Raw genomic sequence first — 24,166 nt, 5'->3', positions numbered from 1 at the left:
AAAAAGTCAAAGAAATACTGGTGCAAAGTTTGCTAGATTAAAAAAATAGCAACACATAGAACTAGAAAACTAAGTCAACCCACAAGAACAAAGTGTTTGGACCTTTACCTTAAAACAGATACAAAAACTAACTCAAAATGGATCAAAGATCTAAATGTAAGAGCTACAACTATAAATCTCTTAGAAGAAAACACAGAAGAAAAGCTTCATAACATTGGATTTGACAGTGATTTCCTGAATATGACACCAAAAGCACAGGCAACAAAAGTAAAAATGCATAAATTGAACATGAGAATTAAAATACCTGTGTTTCAAAGAACATATCAGCAGAGTAAAAAGTCCATCTATGGGAGAAACATTTGCAAGTCATATATCTGGTAAGGGTTTAATATCCAGAACAGGTAAAGAACTCCAACAACTCAACAACAACAATCAACTTGATTAAAAAATGGACAAGACTTGGAATATACATTTATCCAAAGACAATACACAAATGGCCAACACACACATGAAAAGTTGCTCAACGCCACTAATCATTAGGGAACTGCAAATCAAAACCACGATGAGATACCACATTGTACCCATTTCTATTAAGAAAAAAAAACAAAAGGAAGTGATGCTAGCAAAATGGCCAACAAGAAACCCCTACTGCTTGTCCCCCTCACAAAGACAGATCAATGAATAAACAACTACATTTTTAAATTAAATTAAATTAAATTAATTTTTTTGAGAGAGAGTCTTGCTCTGTCGCCCAGGCTGGAGTACAATGGCGCGATCTCAGTTCACTGCAACCTCCACTTCCCGGGTTTAAGCGATTCTCCTGCCTCAGCCTCCTGAGTAGCTGGGATTACAGGTGCACGCCACCACGCCCTGCTAAATTTTGTATTTTTAGTAGAGACAGGGTTTCACCATGTTGGTCAGGCTGGTCTCGAACTCCTGACATCGTGATCCACCTGCCTCGGCCTCCCAAAGTACTGGGATTACAGGCATGAGCCACCACACCTGGCCTCCTGAACAATTACATTTTAGTAAAAATAACAGACGGAGAGCCCTAGAATGCATGAGAGGAGTAACAGCAATTCGATGAGCACAGAAACTTGGGATGGTCACATGGAGAACCGAAGGAAACACACTAGGCCTTTACCACTCCACTGAAGATCAGCTTGGAACCAGGACAAACTTCTTTTGGTGAGAAGGTAGGCAAGAGGATCATGGCAACTGCCATCAACACCTTGGACATCTCAGACCTTACCACTGGAGTCCCTGGAAGTCCTCGTAGGCACTAAGTCCAGTGAAGGGAGTTGCCTAGGGTCCACATAGCTGTGTTCCATGTGGCTACTGTGCTATGCCATCTTGGAATTGGAACTATGGCTGGAGTGTGTCTTGCTTCAGGGGTGAGTATCCATGGCTCCCTTTCATTCCTGAGGCTAAGCTATGGCTGAGCCATTGCTAGCCCAGTGGCCCAACATTCCAAAGCTGAGCTATGAGCAGCTGTTACACCCTTCCCAGTGGGGTCAAGCAAAAGTAAAGCTAATCCACCTACCCCTCTCCCCGCTCCCTTGGGCCAGAGCTGAAGCAGTACACGCTCTTCTAGGAAAAGAGTATCTTGGCTGCTCAGAACAGTCATGCCTCCACAGTGCCTAAGCTGAAGCCAGTGGCTGCATCCTAGGAAACAGTGCACTGGCTCCTTAGAGTCAGGTACCCCAGTACCTAAAACGATATGGTACCCTGCATTCCAGGGAAAGGATGCCTGGTCTACTCAGAACAGTCATACCCTCCCGGGCCTGAGCTGAAGTAGCACGTTGTCCCCTGGGGAATGGGTGCCCTAGCTGAGCTGAGAGGTGGTGCATTCCAAGGCTGAGCTGATATAGGACCCTGTGTCTCAAGGAGAGACACTAGTGTCTGAGCTGAGACACCCTGCCCTACAGGCCAAACAACTCTAGTGCCTTGCTTTCCTGGAGCTATACTAGTTCCCTAGAGTCTGAGCTGTTGAGATACTCCTCTCCCTGGGGAGTAGTGTAATTGCTGTGCTGTTCCCTGCCCCTCTATAGCCCAAAAGACTGTGCCATTCCCGGGTATTTGCTAAGCCTAACGAGGGTCCAGAGTCACTGCTACATGGTGTATCATCCCCTGGGACCCAAGTTGCCACTGAGCCTTATTGACTCAGGTTCCCAAATTCTAGTTGTACCCTGCTCCCTGAAACTAAACCTCCAGAACATCCCTTCTTGCCCAGGGTGAGGCCAGTGCTATGCTCTGCCTACCAGGGGTAGAATTACAGCTGGCCCCTGAGCCTGTGCTGCTAGAGGGTTCAACAGAGTCATAGATCCTGGCCCAGTGGGCAGTCCACATCCAACCTTGGCACCCCAAGACCCAGCTGCAACAGGTTCATGAGACTCTGAGCTTAGAAACCCAACCCCACATAAGTTCTAAGCACCAGTACCTAGAACCCAGCACTGCTGCAGCTACTTGTAGGCCATGCCAGACCTGACACCAAAAGGGATCCCCCTGGCTAAGTCTCCTCATTGTGGGGAAAATGAGAACAGAAAGACCCGAAAAGTCCTTGATGCTAAGGACATTAGCAACTTATGCTACCACTGCTGCTGTACAAACTTCTACAGTCTAGGCCACTGAGGCACTCAGTTATTGTTGATGTTGAACATAGGCAAAGAAGCTGCATGGAGACTATACCATTGCACCTATGTGGAAACACAGTCATCACATCCTTCTCAACTGGAACACTAAAACCCAACTGCAGGTGAAAGTCTTTAAGAAATCCACTCTAGAAAGTCTGGAAGAGGTGATCTTTCCACCAGAAGCATAGACACTTAACATGAAGACACAAGAAACACAAAAAATGAAGGAACTATAACACCAAAAAAGCACCAAAGGAACTCTGTGGCTAGTAATCCTGGCCAGTAACAGAGCCCAATGAAAAGGAGATCAACAAATTACAGAAAGGGAATTTAAAATAATGACCTTAAGACAACTCAGTGAGGTACAAGAAAATACACACAATTCAAAGAAATCAGGAAAAAGAATTCACAATATGAACAAAAAATTCAACAAAGAGAAAGAAAAAAAAAAAAAAACCAGAAATCTTGCAGCTGAAGAATTCAATGAATGAAATAAAGAACACAATAGAGAGCTTCAACAGCAAACTTGATCAATTAGAAGAAAGAATATCTGAACTTGAAGATAGGTAGTTTGAAATTACCCAGCCAGAAGGAAAAAAGGGAATATGAATGAAAAGAGTGAAGAAAACCTGCAAGACTTATGGAACACCACTAAGATTTACCGGGAGAGATAGACTCTAATATAATCATAGTTGGAGACTTCAACACCTCGCTCTCAGCATGATCACCTAGACAGAAAATCAACTAGATTTAAACTGCACTTTAGACCAAATGGACCTAACAGAACATTTCATCCAACAGCTGCAAAGTGTAATTCTTCTCATTAGCACATGTGACATTCTATAGGACTGACCTCATGTTAGGCCAAGAGATTTTAAAATAATTGATATTACATCAAGCACCTTTTCTAACCACAATGGAATAAAACTAGAAACCAATAACAAGAGGAACTTTCAAAATTGTACAAATACATGGAAAATTAAATAACATGTTCCTGAATGATACAATGGGTCAATGAAAAAATTAAGAATGAAATTTAGAGCCAGGCGCGGTGGCTCACACCTGTAACCCCAGCACTCTGGGAGGCTGAGGTGGGGGGATCACGAGGTCAGGAGATCAAGACCATCCTGGCTAACATGGTGAAATCCCGTCTCTACTAAACATACAAAAAATTAGCCAGGTGTGGTGGCGGGCGCCTGTAGTCCCAGCTACTCGGGAGACTGAGGCAGGAGAATGGCATGAACCTAGGAGGCAGAGCTTGCAGTGAGCCGAGGTCGCACCACTGCACTCTAGCCTGGGTGACCGAGACTCCATCTCAAAAAAAAAATTAAATAAAATATAAAGAATGAAATTTAGAAATGCCTGGAAACAAATGAAAATAGAAACACAACAGAAACGGATAAATACCAAAATCTATGGAATACAGCAAAAGCAGTGTTAATAGAGAAGTTTATGGCAATAAATGCTAATATTAAAAAAGTAGAAGATTTTCAAATAAACACCCTAATGATGCATTTCAAGGAAACAGAAAAACAAGAACCAAACCCAAAATTAGTAAAAGGGGAAAAAAAGATCAGAGTAGAAATAAAATTGAGACAAAAAATACAAAAGATAAACCAAATGCAGTTAATTTTTTCAAAGAATAAACAAAATCAAACCAGTAGCTAGACTAACCAAGAAAAAAAGGGAAAAGATCCAAATAAATAAAAAATGAGGCTGGGTGCCATGGCTTATACCTGTAATCCCAGTACTTTGGGAGGCTGAGGCGGGCAGATCACTTGAGATCAGGAGTTTAGACCAGCCTGGCCAACATGGTGAAACTCCATCTCTACTAAAAATATAAATATCAGTGGGTGTGGTGGCACACGCCTGTAATCCCAGCTACTCAGGTGGCTGAGGCATGAAAATTGCTTGAACCTAAGAGGCGGAGGTTGCAGTGAGCTGAAATCGCACCACTGCACTCTCCAGTGTGGGGGATAGAGTGAGACTCTGTCCCCTCCCAAAAATAAAAAAAAAACAAAAAAACACCAAAACGCTGGGCATGGTGACTCACGCCTGTAATCTCAGCACTTTCGGAGGCTGAGGCAAGTGGATTCCTTGAGGTCAGGAGTTAGAGAGCAGCCTGGCCAACATGGCAAAACTTTGTCTCCACTAAAAACAGAAAAATTTGCCGGGAGTGGTGGTGGGCGCCTGTAGTCCCAACCACCTGGGAGGCTGAGGTATTAGAATCACTTGAACCCAGGAGGCAGAGGTTGTAGTGAGCCAAAATCATGCAGTTGCACACCAGCCTGGGTGACACAGCGAGACTCCGTCTCAAAATAAAGAAGTAAATGAATTAAATAACAAAGAAAAAGGAGACATCATAACTAATAGCACAGAAATGCAAAGGATCATTAAAGATGATTATGGGCCAGGCACAGTGGGAAGGCCGAGGCGGGCGGATCATGAGGTCAGGAGATCGAGACCATCCTGGCTAACATGGTGAAGCCCCATCTATACTAAAAATACAAAAAAATTTAGCCGGGCGTGGTGGCACGTGCCTGTAGTCCCAGCTACTTGGGAGGCTGAGGCAGGAGAATCACTTGAACCCGGGAGGCAGAGGTTGCAGTAAGCCGAGATCGCACCACCGTACTCCAGCCTAGGAGACAGAGCAAGACACCGTCTCAGAAAAAAAAAAAAAAAAAAAAAGATGATTATGAACTATACACCAACAAATTAGAAATCCTAACAGAAATGGATAAACTCCTGGACAAACACAGCTTACCAAGATTGAACCAAAAAGAAATAGAAAATCTGAACAGACTAATTATGAGTAATGAGATGGAATTTGCAAAAACAATCTCCCGTCAAAAGCAAAAACAAAAAAGGGCCCAGCTAAGACCTCAGAAGCACAATCAAAAACTAAACATAGACAAATGGCTGGATGTGGTGGCTCATATCTGTAATCCCAGCACTTTAGGAGGCCAAGATGGGCAGATTCCTTGAGATCAGTAGTTCGAGACCAGCCTGGCCAACATTGTAAAATCCTGTCTGTATTAAAAATACAAAAATTGGCCAGGCATGGTGGCACATGACTGTGGTCCCAGCTGCTCGAAAGGCTGAGCCAGGAGAATCACTTCACCCTGGGAGGCAGAGGTTGCAGTGAGCCGAGATCGCGCCATTGTACTCCAGCCTGGACGACAGAGGGAGATTCTGTCTCAAAAGAAAAAAAAAAAAAAGACAAATGGGGCTATATTAAACTAAAAATCTTCTGCACAGCAAAGGGAAACAATCGACAGAGTGAAGAGACAACAATGGGAGAAAGCCATTCTGCAAGCTATTCATCTAATGGAAGGTTGATATCCAGCATATACAAGGAACTCAAACAACTCAACAGCAAAAAAAAACAAATAATCCAGTTGAGGCAAATTAGCTGAAAATAGATATCTTTCAAACTAAGACAGAAAACCAGCCAACATGTATATTTAAAAAAAAAAAAAAAAGTTCACCATCACTAATCACCAGGGAAATGCAAATCAAAACCACAATGAGATATTATCTCACCCCAGTTGGGATGGCTATTTTCAGGAAGAAAAATAACAGATGCTGGTGAGGATGTGGAGAAAAGGGAACTCTTACACACTGTTGGTGGGAATGTAAATTAGTACACTCATTATGGAAAACAGTATGAAAGTTCCTCCAAAAACTAACAATAGAACTACCTTATGATCCAGCAATCCCATTACTGGGTATATATATCTGAAGGAAAGGAAGTAAGTATGTTGAAGAGCTATTTGCATCCCTATGTTTATTGCATCAGGAATCACAATAGCCAAGATAATGGAATCAACCTAAGTGGTCATCAACAGATAAATGGATAAAGAAAATGTAGTATGATTCCATGTATATAAGGCATCTAGAGAAGTCAGACTCACAGAGACAGAAAGTAGAATGGTGGTTTTCAGGGCCTGAGGGAAGAGGAAATGGGGAGTTGTTGAATGGTTAGAATTTCAGTTTTGTAAGATAAAAAGATTTCTGGAGATTGATTATATAACAATATGAATGTACTTTACTGAACTGTGCATTTAAAAATGGTTAAGATGATATATTTATGTTATGTATTTACTACAATTTTTTTGAAAGAAAAAATCATTCAGAGGAAGGAAAATACAGAAGAATAAAAATTAAAATAACTGCTGATCTCTCATCAGAAACAATGAAGGTCAGAAGACTAGAATGGTATCCTTTAAATGCTGAAAGAAAACAGAACTGTCATTCTGGAATTCTATACCTAGCAAAATCTCTCTCAAAACTGAAGGTGAAATTAAGAAATTTCCAGATAAATGAAACCTGGAAAAATTTCTCACCAGGCCACTCACATGGCAAGAAATGGCAAAGGGAGCTCTTCATACTAAAGAGTAAGAAAACCAGGGGAAAATCTCACTAGACATTGTTTGAGTTTTGCTTTTAACACTTATACATATTTTAAAGAAGTTAAAAGGGAAAAATAATCTTTCATAGTTATGCAGGTATTTACTATTTCTATTGCTCTTCCCTCATTCCTGAAGATTCAGGTTTCCATCTAGTACCATCTTGCTTCAGCCCAAGGAAATTTCTTATCAGTTTTTAAAAGGAGATCTCTTGGAAATGCTCTTATTTTTCCTTTATCCGAGAGAATGTCTTAATTTTGTTTACATTCCTGAAGGATACTTTTGCGGAATACGGACTCCTTGGTTGGCAGAGGGTTTTTTTTTCTTTTCTTTTCTTTTCTTTTTTTTTTTTGAGACGGAGTTTTGCTCTTCTCACCCAGGCTGGAGTGCAATGGCGCGATCTCAGCTTGCTGCAACCTCCGCCTCTCAGGTTCAAGCGATTCTCCTGCCTCAGACTCCTGAGTAACTGGGATTACAGGCGCCCACCACCACGCCTGGCTAATTTTTTTGTATTTTTAGTAGAGACGGGGTTTCACTGTGTTAGCCAGGATGGTCTCGATCTCCTGAGCTCAGATGATTCACCTGCCTCGGCCTCCCAAAGTGCTGGGATTACAGGTGTGAGCCACCATGCCTGGCAGCAGAGGGTTTTTTCTTTCCATTAGTTTCAAGTATGTTTTCCTTTATTACATGGAATGTTGTTTTAATAGGAGCTTTGAAATCTGTGTCTGAAAATTCCAACATCTGGGTTATTTTGAGGTTCATACCTGTGACTTCCATTGAGAATGGGTTATATTTTTCTGGTTTTCAATACCCAGAGACATTGTGGATTACCGATCCCTGAATGCTATGAACATTATGTTGTGTAGATGCTGGGTTCTGTTATAATCCCATGGAGAAGTGATTTTTTTTTGTTTGTTTTGAGACAGGGTGTCACTCTGTCACCCAGGCTGGAGTGCAGTGGCACGATCTCGGCCCACTGCAACCTCCACCTCCCGGGTTCAAGCGATTCTCCTGCCTCAGCCTCCTGAGTAGCTGGGATTACAGGGGCCCACTACCACGCCCAGCTAATTTCTGTATTTTTGGTAGAGATGGGGTTTCACCATGTTGCCCATGCTGATCTCAAACTCCTGACCTCAGGTGATCTGCCCGCCTCGGCCTCCCAAAGTGCTAGAATTATAGGCGTGAGCCACTGCACCCAGCCGAGAAGTGATATTTTTATAGGAAATCAACCTGGTTAGGTTCAGACCGCAAGTTCTGTCTCTCCTCCTGTGTATGGTAGTTCAAATCTTCATTCAGTTCACATAGACTTTGTTACACTCGATTGGGTCCCACATGCGTAGCCCAAGGTGATCCTAAGACTCACGTAGTTTCATTCCCAGAGTCAGAAGATCCCTTCTCCAGCTCTCTTCATTCTGGAATACTTGCTCCTTCCAGCCCCAATGGGGCCCCTCTTCTGGTTCCCCTACTCAGAAAGATGGGGTTTTTATGACATTTTAGACATTTGTTCCACTGTGCTACTTTGTGATGGGGCCCAACCTGGAGGCAAATCCACAAAAGACAAAAAGTTTACCTCTGTGTAGTCACTTCTACAAGTTTTTCTCCCCTTTACAATCTGTCTCCTTTCATTCATTTTTCAGAGTCTTTGGGCATTGTACTTTAGATTTTGTCCAGAGTTTTTAGTTGTAATCAGTGGGAAGGAAAGCCTGTGGTGGCTTCTGCCACCATAGTGGAACTGGAACTCCCCAATTCTTTTTCAGTTTCTATATCCATCCTAAAATCCACCATCTCTTCACCTATTATATCCATTCATTACCCCCATAGATTAAAAAATTAACGTAGTTATTTTAAAGTCTTATAGGCTGGGTCCAAAAGCTGGGTTTATTTTGATCTCTTTCTAGATATCGAGTTCTCTTAACTATGGGTTAATGTATACAGTTTTTCATATATCTGGCATTTTCCCATTGTATACTGAATATTCTGGATGATATGTTATTGGAACATCATAGGAGAAGCCCTGTAAACTGAATTTCACTTCTTTCAAGAGTCAGATCTCTTGCAGTTTCTGCCTTTTTAAATTGCTCTTTGGGGCCTTAAAAGTTATTTTTTAATATTTTGTCCAGAGTTTACAATTATTACAGTGGGTTCAGCATGATGCAAGCTACTCCACTACTACAAGAAAATATATAGTCTTTCTGGATTTAAGAAAGCTTCCTTCCTACCCTTCAGTTGGAATTCTGCAAACATTATTCGAAGTTATTATCTCCAAAAATCTCCCTGAGATCCTGCTCATTACCCTATCATTCCCTCATCCACACAAGTGAAAACCACGACAGAGAAGAACATGGCTTGGTCAAAGGCCTACAACAATGTGACTTCCTCAGCTGCAGAAAGTTCTATCTCTTCTACTAGGTTATCCCTCTACAACACAGATTTGTTCAAATATTTATTATGCACCTACTGTGAGCTCCGTCTTCAAATAATAATGTATTAATATAAAAATCCACACTACAAGGCAGAACGTTCCAAATGCTGTGAGAGAGAGAATAAAAAACTGCTGTGGTGATTCATAGAAAAAGTGAATTCCATCCAGGTAAGAAGATTAATAGAGATTTCACAGAGGAGGTGGCGGGGCAAAGATTAGCCCTAATGGCTAATTCAAGCAGAGATGTTTTTATGTTTGTTCTCTGATGCATCAGCAGGATCACTGGAGTGATGGTGGTGGCAATTGTTAATACTATATAAATCCTTCTACTTAAAGGGTGAGCTGTAGACAAGCTGCACTGGTATCATCTGGAGTTTATCAGAAAGGCAGGATCCCAGGACACAGGCCAGGCTTACTGAATCAGAGTATTTCAACAAGGTCTTCAGGTATTTCATATGCATGTTTAAGTCTGCAAGGCACTGCAGCGAAGTACTTTGCCTTTCACTACAACTATGATTTTAAGACCTTACATTCTCTGCTCCCAGGCAGTTGTATATGTAGTAGAAGAGGATGGGGCATAAGAAGAACAGGTAAAATGTATTTACTCTATAGTACTATTTTATGTATGTTTTATCATTTTACACTCATTAGTAAGCCTTTGAATTAGTTATTTCCATTGTGAAGATAACAATATTGAGGGTTAATTAGGTTAAATAATTGGCCTAAGATCACAAAGCAAGTGGAAGAATCTGATTTTGAACCCATATCCAACTGACTCCAAAGCCTGAACATGCTTTCCATTATACCACACTGCCTATCTCTGGTCAGTGATTCAGCAGAATCAGGTACTATTATTTACAGTTATGCCACTAACTAGAGTTCAGTGACCTTGATTAACTCACTCTATCTTTTTAGGACTCAGCTCTTCATGTAGAAGTTGATGGAAGTTGAACTAGTGAAAGTTCACAAACAAATGAACCATGTTGCTTCATGAAAATGGGTATCTGAGGCAGCCTTAAGAATGAGTTTTGGGGCCTCTTCTGTGTGACAGCAGATGACTCAGAAAAACAAAAGTAGGGTAGCATAGTGTAGAGAAAAGAGTACAGGACCAGGAACAAGAAGACCTGGGTTCTAGCCCAACCTCTGCTATTTATTAGTTGAGAGTCTCAGTTTCTTCATCTATAAAATGGAGATAAAATTTTGTACACTGGCCATGTCTCAGTGTGTTGATTGGTTCAAATGAGATATGTATGAAAATATTCTCAAGGACAAAATCAAGTAATACATTAGTACAGCCATTTCTCCATTTGCCTTAATTGTCATAACATGAATCATGAATTAGATCTTGTAAGTTAATTAAAATGTGATTTGTAATCTGCTGGCTATGGTAGCAATTGGGAATTAGGTCTGGCAAAGCCTATCGGCTCTGCACTTTTGCTTACCCTAACAATGGGAATAAAACATAATAAATTTATGTCCAGGTTCTGCACCTGTGAAAGAGCTGATGATGTCAGAAAAACAAAAGACCATTATCCTAGAGCAGGGAGCCATTGCTCTATAACTTTGTTAGGATGGAAATTTTCTATATCTGTGCTGTCTGGTACAGTAGCCCCTAGACATATGTGGCTACTGAGGACTTGAAATGTGGCTAGTACAATTGAGGAACTGAATTTTGCATTTTATTTCATTTTAATTAATTTGAATTTATGTAGACATATGCAGGTAGTAGCTACCATACAGAATAGTGCAGTTCTAGAGCAAAAGCAAGGTATGGATTTGTTCAACAATGTTATGGTTTTATAGCTATACTTTTAAGGCCAACAAGTAAATTTACTGTTTTTTTTGCAATTCGGAAACTCTGTCCCCTAATGCTTTCACCCCTGCCTCCAAATCAAACAACATTTTTTATAGCATTATTTTTGATAATGGGAGGTTTCTCTGGAACCCAGTAATCACTGTGTAGCAACACAGATGATGCCAATAAAATATGAAGGCTACAGAAGCAAAAAATTATGTTTTGTCATAGATGTGTTTGTTTACCTGAAACGATATAATGTTTTGCTTGTCTTTAAAATTAAAAAACTAGGGACTGAAAAGTACTAGGCCCTGTGAGCAGTCACTAACCCACCTAATGGCTGTGGCAGCCTCCTACCTTGCATTTTCTGCTCTTCGGCTTATGCACTGGTGCAAGTAGAGATACTCCTGAGGTGCACTGGTGGACAGGGCGGGCTGCATGTGGTTTGACACAGGGGGTTCAAACGTGAACAGAGTTGGCTGGCTGGAGTGTGATGGGGCTGAGGACTTGCGCTCTCGGAGAAGGTGCTGGCTAGAGCTGCTGAGCTCAGCTGGAGAAGAGCGGGGGCCATGACCAGCTGAGGAAATGTTTCTCAGGGTGTCTGTAAAAAGGAGAAATAGCTCTGTGAATGAAAAAAGAAGGAAATGTATCCTTATCCCAAAGTGAGTTGTCAGGGGAAGAAAAAAGAGTAAGAGCAGAGGCAATAATCCAGCAGTAGCATTCTCTCCCTCTCACAAACCTGCCCCTTGCTGCCCTCCTGGCCATCTTGGTTGAAGAAGAGATCCTCTGTACCTCTGTACTGCTTCTGGGGTAGCCTGGAGGTGACTTCCTATCACAATTTGGGCCATATCTGCCCCACTTCCAGGAAGTACGGCTACCTGTGGTCTAGGAGTGTGACCCTGACCCTCAGGCAAGGTCTGCCTCTAGAGCAATGTGTACTACCACCTTTCCACTCTTTGGTGGCTCCTGCTGTCGTCAAAGGATGAAATCATGTCTTTTGCAGCAACATGGATGCAGCTGGACATCATTATCCCAAGTGAATTAATGCAGAAACAGAAAAGCAAATACCCTAATGTTCTTGCTTGTAAGTTGAAGCTAAACACAGGGTGCACATGGACATAAAGATGCAAACACTAGACACTGGGGATTACGTTAACAGGGAGGGAGAGGGGGGACAAGGATTGAAAAACTACCTATGGGGTACAATGCTCACTATTTGGGTGATAGGATGAACAGAAGGCCAAACCTCAGCATTATACAATATACCCATGTAACACACTTGCATATGTACCCTGGCGTCTGAAAAACAAGCCGAAATTAAAAAAAAAAAAAAAGAAATTTAAACATCTAATTAACGGCGAAAAAAAAAAAGCTAAGGCTGGCTTTGTTAAATGAGGCTTTGCTTACTGAAGACTCATTAATTGAGGCTCTGGACTGTGCCTCACTGCATTAATGATAAAAGCACAAATGCATTTGGAGCTGTCAATACTGGACCCCAGCTGCTCCTGCCTGGCCTCCTGAGACCTCCAAGGACAGTTACATTCCCCACTGCCCACCACTCTCTGTCTATTCGTCTTTTTCCCTCTTATCTTAAACTCTCCTCTGTTGTGTTAGAAAGTGAGGTATTAAGGAAGGATAATAACTTATAGTGCTACACCCCAAGCCAAGGGCATTATTCATTCGGCTGGCTCTCTAAGCTTAGTCCAAATTCCTTAGCATAACATAACAAGGCTTTTGACAGTCTGACCTATTTCCCGCTTTTCTCCACCCATAAACAAGGCATATGGAAGCATCATCAATCCCTGAACACACCAGCCTCTTTTATGATTCTTTGTTTTGGCCTCTGCTGTTCCTTCCGCTTGGATTTCACCTCTACTCTACTGGCAAACTCATATGTAGACTTTTTATCCTACGCGGATATCATATTCTCTCCGAAACCTTCCTGGAGTTGGATCTTCTTCTGTGTGCCAACAGCACTTGGCCCATGCTCCCATTATATCCGCGGTCACTATGCTTCCTTGTCTAACCATGGCTTTGAGAACAGTGACTGTGATGTTGTTACCATTATAGTCCCAGCATTTACCTAATAAAGGCAAGGTACATAGCAGGTTCTTAGTTCATGTCTGCAGACCAAACAAACACAACACGTTCATTCAGCATTCAAAAATTCCACTAGTGAAATTTCTTGTTCAAGAGAAATAAAAGTTTAAAGATGTAATTTTAGGCAGCATAATAGTTGGTGGGTTAACATTTTGGTGGTGGTGATGGTGATATTCTAGGGTTATTCAACTCATGTCAGAGGGGACACAGTTCACCTTCTACTCCCTGTCATCTGACCTACCTCAGGCTATACCCTTCTCATGGCCCTAGGCAGGATCACCAGCTCATTAATGCTCTACAGTATTAATTACTCTCCAGGCATTTCTGGTGCTGGGCAGGACACCTTCTGCCAGTGTACAACAGAAAAAGCTGATGGGCCTCTGGGGAAAAACTGTTCCACTGACAGCTGTACTGACCTCCAAAATGAACTCCCATTACAGGTCTTGCAGTAAACTGGACATTTGTTAACAGAATCGATGGCTCATTACTCCATTATATTTGCAAGATGAACTCTCTAATAGTGGAGGAGAGAGGTTTTACAATATGGGACAGAGTAGCCACAGGGCCATGGAAAGAATACAAGCTACTGCCTAAGAAAACACAGGGAACCTGCAAAAACCAAGCCTCTGGTGAGATTCTGTATTCTCTGTTGTTTCATTGGACTCCTCTTCCTTCACCTGCCCCTTCAGTGGAGGCATTCCTTAGGGCTCCACTGTAGACCTTCCTATAGCCTCTCTCTCTCCCGCTGGAGACTCTCCAGGGGTAATCCTGTCCACTGCCACAGCTTCAGTTACCACCTATGTGCTGACAACTCTCAAATCTTCATCTCTATCTCAGTTCTCTCTCCGGTACTCCCTGCTGTATATCCCTTCACCTGCTGAGCACCTCCATTCAGACGTCCCACAAGTGGGCCAAACTCAACAATTTAAATTGACCTCTTCATCACTCATGTTCCCTGTCTCAGTGAGGTCCCTCATCACCAGCCAATCAGTTCTCCAAGCCAGAAGTCCAGGCATTATCTATGACTCTTCCATTTCTCAGCAAGCATGTCATGTCATTATGTCACTGTCCCACTTAAAAACTCTTGTTATACCTCAGAAGACTTACAAATATCTTTCTTTTTTTCCTTTTTTTTCTTTTCTTTTTTTTTTTTTTTTTGAGATGGAGTCTCACTCTGTCATCCAGATTGGAATGCAGTGGTGCGATCTTGGCTCACCACAACCCCTGCTTCCTGGGTTCAAGTGATACGCCGGCCTCAGCCTCCTGAGTAGCTGCGGCTACAGGCATGTGCCATGACGCCCAGCTAATTTTTGTATTTTTAGTAGAGATGCGGTTTCACCATGTTGGTCAGGATGGTCTCGATCTCCACTGCCTTGGCCTCCTAAAGTGCTGGGATTACAAGCGTGAGCCACCACACCCAGCCAAAGCTCTCTCTTTTTTAGAGACATGGTCTCACTCTGTTGCTCAGGCTGGAGTGCCATGGTACAATCATAGCTCACTATAACCTCGAACTCCTGGGCTCAAGCAATCTTCCCACCTTAGCCTCCCAAATAGCCAGGACTACAGGCATGTGCCACCATGCCAGGCCAATTAAAAAAATTTTTTTGTAGAGACAGGGTCTCACTATGTTGCCCAAGCTAGTCTTGAACTTCTGGCCTTAACCAATCCTCCTGCCTCAGCCTTCCAGAGGACTAGGATTACAGGTATAAAGCCCTGCACTCAGCCTCTTTTTCAAAAGCCACTTTCCTGTTTCTTTCTTCAACCTTCTTTCTTACCGGTGCTTCCCTGTGTTTCAAATAAAATTCCAGGAAAATATCAACCTTTCTCTCATCACTTTGTACATCAGGCTGTAAACACAGTGATGGCAGAGATTCTGAAATGGTTTTATCCTCATCATTAAGCCCAGTGTGTGATACAATTCAATAAATACGTGTTGATCAAAGAAAGTACAGAACATAAGAAATCCTTATTCCTCAGTAACATTCACTGACTCCTCACCGCCTTCAGAATAAAGTTGAGTTTCCTCAGTATTACAAGAAAGGCCATTGACACAACCTACTTATTCTGCCTTGTCATCAAATGCATCCTTCATGCCCCCTGTGTTGAATGCTTTGGCTGTGAGTATAAATAAAAGAGGAGTGACCCATCCTCACCTCTGCAGCCCCTGCCTTGAGCTCAGCCTGTGGAGTCATATCTGTGACTCCGTCTGTTCAGCTGCATACTTGGGGAAGTCACTTCACCTCTGAGAGTCTCAGTCTCCTTATTTACAAACCAACACAGGGCAGCTATAAGGATGAAAAGAATGAAATACGCACAGAGTCTAGAAAATCTTGAATGTCATAGGTACATGGAACACCTTCTAGTCACTTATGTACCCCCAGGGCCTAAAACAGCCCCAGCCATGGTATGTATGCAATAGGTATTTGTTGACTGATCATACTGAAAAAATAAAAGAATTTTTCCTGGCACAAAAATCCAAATATGCATGTTTCTTGTGGTCAAAATCAGAGAGGTTTTAAAGGTTTGTTAATAATATGAAGTAGGGATTAGGATGAATTGCGCCTTCATCTAACAGAAACTTGGATTTCTATTCCAGCACAAAGCCATGTCAATGAAACCAGCCAGCTCCATCTAATGATCGACAGCTTGGCCGGGTGCAATAGCTCATGCTTATAATCCCAACGCTTTGGGAGGCTGAGACAGGAAGGTTGCTTGAGGTCAGGAGTTTGAGACCAGCTTGGGAAACCTAGTGAGAGCCGTTTCTATCAAAAATTAAAAAATTAACTGGGCATGGTGGTGTGTGCCTGTAGGCCTAGCTACTCAGGAGGCTGAGGTGGGAAGACTGCTTGAACCCAAGAGATTGAGGCTGCAGTGGGCTATGATTGCGCCACTGCATTTCAGCCAAGATGACAGAGTGACACCTTGTCTCAAAAGAAAAAAAAGTATGTAGCTGTAGATAAATTTTTTCAAAGCTGTTTTGGCACTAAAACTTGCCAAAATCCCACTTCTGCTTGCAACTTTAAAAAGATCTCTGCCTAAATTTATGTGATTATTTCTTAGTGTTTACACTAGGTTGACTAGTGTCCTTCCAAAAGTCATGTCTACCTGGTATTTCAGAATGTGATCTTACTTGAAAATAGCATCTCTGTAGACATAGTTAAGGGGAGGTCATACTGGATTAGGGTGGGCCCTCATCCAATGAACTGGTATCCTTCTAAAAGAGACACAGAGACAGAGAAACACACAGGTAGAATACCATGTGATGTATGGGTCAAGGTAGAGATTGAAATGATGTATCTACAAGCCAAGGAATGCCAAGGACTGCTGGCAGCCACCAGGAACTAACGGAAAGGTAGAAACAGACTCTCCTTAGAGCACCCAGAAGGAACCAATACCACCAATGCCTTAATTTTGGATATCTAGCCTCTAGAACTGTGCGAAAATACATTTTTGTTGTTTTAGTCTACCCAGTTTGTGGTAATTTGTCATGGCGGTCCTAGGAAACCAATATATACCATAAAACCTAAAACTTCAAACAAGGTTTTCTTGCTTATCTCAGGAAAAATAATTACAAAGCTAAATTCAGAGACAACTTTTCTGGAATAAGATTTTCCCATTTTGGACCCTGAAGGCCAAGTACCCCTGCTACTTCTTCCTCCATGGTTCCAACCCCCAATTCTGATGAGCTGCTCATGCCCCAACAGATGAGGTTCCAGGGAGGTGCTACCTCACTTTCCTCATCAACTGGAGGCAAGAGCTTCAGCAAACTTGGGTTTGGTGCTGTTTTGTTTCGCTCACTGAAAGTTGCTCCCTTCAGATGGCTTGCTGTTGGTAACTGGAGTACATTCTACGTGTCCATTCTGGACAGGGCTGATTCCTAGGCCTGGTACTGCTGTGACGCTTGGCTCCATCACCCCTCAGGGTCACTTCCTATAATTACAGTTTTCAAATATACTTTCAAACATTTCACAGAACAAAAGCAACATGGTGTGCTACATGTAACAGAAAAAAATGTATTAGGCTAATAGTGTAGAGACTTGGCTCTGTTCCTAAATCTGCCTAAAGGCAGATCTGCTTGCTATTTGACCTGGAGCAAATCAGTTAGCCTCAGTTGCTTCATCTGTAAAAAAGGACTGTTAACTATCTAGGATTACTTGCCCTGCTGTTTATCATAGAGGGTTGTTGAAAGGATTGAATTAAAACACACACACCAAAAACTTGTACATGAATGTCCATATCAGTATTATTCATGAGAGTCAAAAAATGGAAACAACCAAAATGTTCTGACGAATGGATAAACAAAATGTGATATATCCACATAATGGAATATTATTTAGCCATAGAAATAAAAAATACTGATATAGGTTATCTTGATGAACCTTCAAAATATTACGCTAAGTGAAAGAAGCCAATCATAAAAGACCACAGATCTAGAGTTTTGTAAGAAGGTGGGAGGAGTGTTTGCATGCTGGACAGGCTTCCTAGCGGTGATTGTGGAAAGGAAGGGGAGTCATTCTAGAAATGATTTCATTTATGTGAAATATCTAGAAGAGGCAAATCCGCAGGGATGGGAAATAGGTTAGTGGTTACCTGAGGGCAGGCATGGGGGAGTGAGAATAGATCTAAGTGGGTTGAAATTTTACCTTGAGTGAGTGAACCTCATGCACAGGACAGAAGTCAGGAGACCAGGAATCCAGTTCCAGCTCTGCCATAAACTAGCTGTGAGATCATGTGTGGTCACTGAACTTTAATTCATAACTATCAAGTATTGGAGGATAATCCCTAGCCTACCTATCTGTCTCACTGGGTTGTTTTAGGAGGTGAATGAGAAAAGGGTTTGGAAGCAAATCCATGCACATGCATAAGGTGTTAATAGGATTTGTTTTTATTGCCTGGGTACCCCTTGAGAGAAGAAAAGAATGGTGAAAATAAAGGAAGATATTAAACAATGTGTGGCTGGGGTGTTTCTGGTACTTCTTGCTGTGTAACTGACGTTCCTAATGACCCAAGACACAAGAAGAAAATGGAGGTTTCTAGACTCCTGGCCTGAGCTTCTATCTCCAAGTCTAGACTAAAGATAATGCCCACAAATGCCTGAGTCAATCTATTTTCTTTTAAACAGTTTTTTTTTTTTCCTTCTTCCTGGCTTCTTTTTAGGGCCCTACAGAATCACTCCCCTTCCTTTCCACAATCACCCCTGGGAAGCCTGCCCAGCATACAAACACTCCTCCCACCTTCTTGCAAAACTCTAGAACAGGAAAGCTCTGAAAGATTTCAGCCGAGGAGCCCAGCCCAGGCCAGCCCAGCCATCGACTGGCTAGTGATAACATGAGCAGGAAAGGGGTGGTTGGCGGGAGTTTCTGGAAAAGATGACTGGCCAAATAATGACTAGTTCCCTTATCTCAATGCCCTTTTCATCTTTATCCCTTCTCCTCAAAAAATTTATCCCCACCCTCAAGCCTCAGTGGATCTCAGAACCCATAAAGTGGTAGACCAAAATCCGTGTTGGAGCTGGATTCAAAGTCTGGCTCTGCTAACTCCTAGCTCTGTAGCCTTGGATAAGTTAATAAGCCTTTTTAATTCTCACTTGTTCAATAGGGGTAAGTACTCTGTAGGACTGCTGTGAGGAATAGAGATCATTTTATATAAAGCAGTTAGCATAGTACTTAGCCACTCTTATTGCTCCTATTCCTGGAGTACACATGGAGCTGGCTGAGACCTTGAGATTGGCCAAAGAGGTACGAGCTGCTTTCCAAGCCATGATGGATGCTTGGAAGGTAACTGTTACTGTTTCAGTCACAATTATACTCCATATAGATGGTATATGGGGAATTAATGAGAACCAAAAGGACAACAGTGACTATGGTAATCACAGCTGCCATTTACTAAGCACCTACTGTGTGCCTCTAGTCTACCCTGTGAGGTACATATTACTACCTCTATTTTTTTTTTGGATAAAGAAAAAGAGGCTCAGAGACGTCAATAGCAAACTCTGGGGTCACACAGCCAGAAAGTGGCATAGCTTAGATCTGAATCAGATCTCACAGTCTCCAAAGCCAATTCTTTTCACCTGTGTAGAGGAAGAACTCCCACAAGAGCCCTATGAGGTGAATGGTATTAGGGAAGGAAAGTAAAATATGAGGATGGGGGTCCAGGCCTAGCTCTCCCGCCTACTGGTTGAGTGAATCTGGGCACACCATTTCATCTTCCCAAGCCTCGCTGTCTCTATTTACAACAGGAAGAGGTTGGATTAGATCAGGGATACACATCAAAGGTTATGTCTGGGAAATGTAAATGCAGAGAGCTGGTCACACCTCTGACCTCACGAGTCATATTTACAGAGATTTAGATTAGGATCCACTGGTTTGGTTTTAACAACCTCTGGTTCTTAATTCTGGGGCAGAGACAGAAGTGTTAGGGTGTACTGAAAAAAGGGCAAAGCAGGCTTTGAGTGACAAATGAAAGAGCAAATACTTCCAAAAACCTTTCTTTGGATCATCAAAATTGCAAATTGATAAGCATCCATGTTCTCACTGGCCCTTCACATAATCTATGGCTCCAAAGGAACAAGGTGTAACAAAAATAACCCTGATGTGGACTTCCCAAACACAGGTTCTGAAACTATTTTATTTTTTTTCCCTCAATGAGAAACATGTACTTGAAGGTTTTCTTTAAAAGCCTGTTAGAGTTAAATATATAATTTTTTTTTAATTTTTAATTTTTTTTTTGAGACAAGGTCTCGCTCTGTTGTCCAGGTTGTAGTGGAGTGGCACAATTATGGCTCACTGCAGCCTCGACCTCCTGGGCTTAGGTAATTCTCCCACTTTGGCCTCCCAAAGTGCTGGAACTATAGGCGTGCACCACCGTGTCTGGCCTGAATGTATAAACTTTAAATAGCACATACAATATATGAATCAATGTTATAATTCCATATACAGGGTACCCTTTTTGATTTTCATAAGGTTATAATGTTTTCATTGGCATTTTTTCTTTTTAAACTTTTAGGTTCAGAGGTACATGTGTAGGTTTGTTATGAAGGTAAACTTGTGTTGTGGGGGTGTGATGTACAGATTTAATCACCCAGGTACTAAGCCTAGTACCCAATAGTTATTTTTTCTGCTCCTCTCCCTCCTCCTACCCTCTACCCTCTGGTAGGCCCCTGTGCCTGTTGTTCCCTGACTTGTGTCCATGTGTTCTCATCATTTAGCTCCCACTTATAAGTGAGAACATGTGATATTTGGTCTGAAACTATCTTATTACAGGGGCTTGAGCAAAACTTTTAATCTCTTTGTATCTCATTTCCCACACTGTCAAATGCAAAAGAGAACACCTACTCAACAGGGTTCTTTTGAGGATTTGATGATATGAAATATAGGTAAATAATTATTAAACACTCAATAAATGGCTGTTGGCCTGACACTTGTCCCATTATTTATTACTAGAAGTGGAATGGTGGTAAAATTCTAAAAGTTCTAATGCAGAGAGGATGACCAAAGAATTTTGAAAACAGTATTTGATAGGATTCTAAGGATTGTGTGGTCCCTGTAGAAAGCTCATTGAAAAACAAGGAAGAAATGAAGAATCCTAAAAACAGTCTTTTTGAGGGCAAGACTAGATCCAAAGCTCCAGGTCACTTTTAATCATAAGCCTGAAATTATTTAAGAAGGATTAAGTCTCAAAGTCCTTTGGCATATATCATAATTTATGCCAGAGGAAATTCAAAAATTCAAGGCCAAACATAAAATGGCTCCACTTTACACAGTAACTCACATAATATAGCAATTGGAAGGATCCCCAGACTCCAGTCTCTAATTTATCACCCTCCTCCCACCTCTCAAATCTTTCATCTACAGTTTGAGAAACTGTGGCCCAGAGAAATAAGACTTGTCCAAGGCCACACAGAAGGTCAGAAGTCGACCCTGGAATCAGAATTCAGATCTTAGTCCAAGAGCCCTTCCCCTGAACTACAAGATGTATCGCTATGAATGAAGATGTACTCTCTGTAATGTGGGCCTGGGGGCAGGAGCAATCAAGCTGTGAGATCTGATCACCAGGACACTGGCTGACCAGACCTGTTATTTGTTTTGAGTTTATAATATCACTCATTATTTGCAAGGTAAGTAAACATTTGTGGATCAAAGTACTAAACACTAGTATAAATAGATCCCCACGTTCAGAAATATAAGTTTCCTAATGTTTATAAAAACTATAAAGCGGAGGAAGAAAAAAGAGATAGAGACAGGCAGTAACATGAGATCCCATGAGACCTTTCTGGGCCTATGATTCCCCATCCCCCTGCCAAGGGAAGACTCTGAGAAAGAACACCATCTCTGCTAGGGAGAGCCAAGTCAGAACATCCTGACCTTGATGCATACGATCTCACAGTATATATTAGCAGAAATTGATTCTGTGAAAGACAAAAAGGAAAGACAGCAAGTGACTGTAGCTTAGTGGCACAGCACAGTCCCTGGTCACACGTCCTTTTACAACCTTCTTTGGCTCAAGACATCTCATTTTAGAGATGGAAATGCCTTGCCTCCCAAAAGGCCTCTAGTTAGAATTAATCATGCCTTCTAAATCTTTTTTTTTTTTTTTGGGAGATGGAGTCTTGCTCTTGTCTCCTAGGCTGGACTGCAATGGCATGATCTTGGCTCACTGAAACCTCTGCCTTCTAGGTTCAAGCAATTTCCTGCCTCAGCTTCCCTAGTAGCTGGGATTACAGGCACCCGCCACCACACCCGGCTAATTTTTGTATTTTTAGTAGAGACGGGGTTTCACCATGTTGGCCAGGCTAGTCTTGAACTTCTGACCTCAGGCGAACTGTCCACCTCGGCCTCCCAAAGTGCTGGGATTACAGGTATGAGCCACCACGCCCAGTCTATGCCTTCTAAATCTTTTGTAGTATGTAATTTTGCCATTTATTCTAATTGGGAATTCACAAATCTGTCATATAAAGTGAGACTATAAACTGTTAGACGCCAGGATCCAGACCATCTCTTTTTCTCTGATGCTGTTTAGCACAATGTCCTATGCCTAGAAAATGTTGCAATTAGAATAAGGAGGTCCCAGCCCTTTGGGAGGCAAAGACAGGAGGATCACTTGAGCTCAGGTGTTCAAGACCAGCCTGGGCAACATTGGAAGACCCTGTCTGTCTGTCTCTCTCTCTCTCTCTCTATATGTGTGTGTGTGTGTGTGTGTGTGTGTGTGTGTATGTATATACATATATATAAATTAGCTGGGCACTGTGGCAGATGCCTGCAGTCCCAGATTGGGGGGTTGGGGAGCTGAGGTGGGAGGATCACTTCAGCCCAGGAGATCGAGGTTGTAGTGAGCTGTGACCACACCACTGCACTCCAGCCTGGGCGACAGAGTGAGACCCTGTCTCAACAAAAACAAAACCAGAACCAGAACAAGCAGGTCTTCAATCAACACACTAGAGCAGCAAGTTCTGTTGGAATCTTTCCTCCCTGGGTTAGAAGAATGAATGACCAAATAGGATCCAAATGTAAACAGTTCTTTAGGGTACAAGAAATTGTCATCACTTAATGAGGTTTTCTGGGTTGTGTGTATTTCTGTTTGGGGACAGCAAGTCTATATTTAGCCATGCACTGTTCTGTTCATTTGAGAGAGGTCAGGTTACAAGCTTTGTTTACATCTATCGTACCCCTCAGTTGTGGCAGACCCTTCTCCTGTTCCTTCGTGTGGGGCTTGGGTTGGTTAGTTGGTCCCCTCAAGGATTCATTCATATTTGAAATGAAGCACTCTTGTCATTTACTTAGGGTCAGGAGCAGGTACTGGAGGCACTACTGAGCTGCAGGCCAGTGCCAAAGGGTGGCCTATGCTCTATGAACTTATATGTAGTCAGGAAGAACAAATTTATATTCAGAGGAGCACTTCAGCCTTCCCCCAAGGAACTCTGGGAACCCATTAGTTTTCTCACAGGAATCAATCCATGGAGTGGGTACCTTAAGTTCATGTTACCGATGCATTAGACCCTTGTAACCTTTCTATAGAAATATCCAAAATACATCACTGTATTTTGAAGCTAACCAACTTTATAAGAGATAAGCATTCCCCTCCTTTCACAGTGACTCTGAGACAACTGGCAATTGGTGGAAAACAGAAGCGTCAGACATATCAGTTGTGGATGCTTATCAAGAATCGTGATCAGCAGCAATAATCACAAGATTGCACCTTAAACTGATCTAGTGTGGATGGCTAGGCTGGGATTCAAAGAGCTCCAGCTCTGCCGAGGGAATTATGAGATCTACAGAATTCTCTGAAGGGGAACTTCAGCTTCAGGAGAGGCAGTGTGCTACTGAGAAAGGAACATGCACGTCAGAGTCCGAATCTCAGCTTACTAGTTGTGAAACCTAGGGATGGTACCTGAATCCAAGAGTTCTAATTTGTAAAATGTATGAAACAGCTACCTGTAGAACTGTTCTAGGGAATAAGAAATGCCATAGTCCCTGCACATAGATGTTCCACAACTGGTAGTTGGTCCTCAGCACTGCACTGTGGGAGGTAACCTGGTGAGGGAAAAGATCTTGAACTCTGTGTTCCCAGACCTTCAGGGTTTGACCAGAGGCAGGGTCTGTCACAGAGGGTGCAAAAATGGGGTCAGCTGCCTTTCGTATGGTGAGTAGAGGACTTCAGGCACAGAGCCTCGCAGGACCCAGCTTGTAGCTGGCAGCTCTTTCTCAACCCCTGCCTCCAGTCCTGGGGGTCCTAATAATCTCCTGGTTTCACATCTGTAGTTTCCCTACTCATCTTTCAGACTTGTGTCTTGTTGCCTCGCCATCTCTAG

General features: G+C 42.3%; 1 protein-coding gene across 2 annotated transcripts in view; it reads right to left on the bottom strand.

Annotated features, from left to right (window-relative positions):
- GAB2 (GRB2-associated binding protein 2) overlaps positions 1 to 24,166 on the bottom strand; it is a 205,922-nt gene that overhangs the window by 21,052 nt on the left and 160,704 nt on the right. For both annotated transcript variants that reach the window (XM_011989704.1, XM_011989705.1), the window contains exon 3: positions 11,617 to 11,860. In XM_011989704.1, the coding sequence (XP_011845094.1) occupies positions 11,617 to 11,860 (244 nt within the window). The remainder of the gene's footprint in view (positions 1 to 11,616; positions 11,861 to 24,166) is intronic.

This window comes from Mandrillus leucophaeus, unplaced genomic scaffold (genome assembly GCF_000951045.1).
Source record: "Mandrillus leucophaeus isolate KB7577 unplaced genomic scaffold, Mleu.le_1.0 Scaffold360, whole genome shotgun sequence".
Taxonomy (NCBI): domain Eukaryota; kingdom Metazoa; phylum Chordata; class Mammalia; order Primates; family Cercopithecidae; genus Mandrillus; species Mandrillus leucophaeus.
The sequence above is the reverse complement of the archived record's forward strand: the minus strand, read 5'-3'. Positions and strand labels throughout refer to the sequence as shown.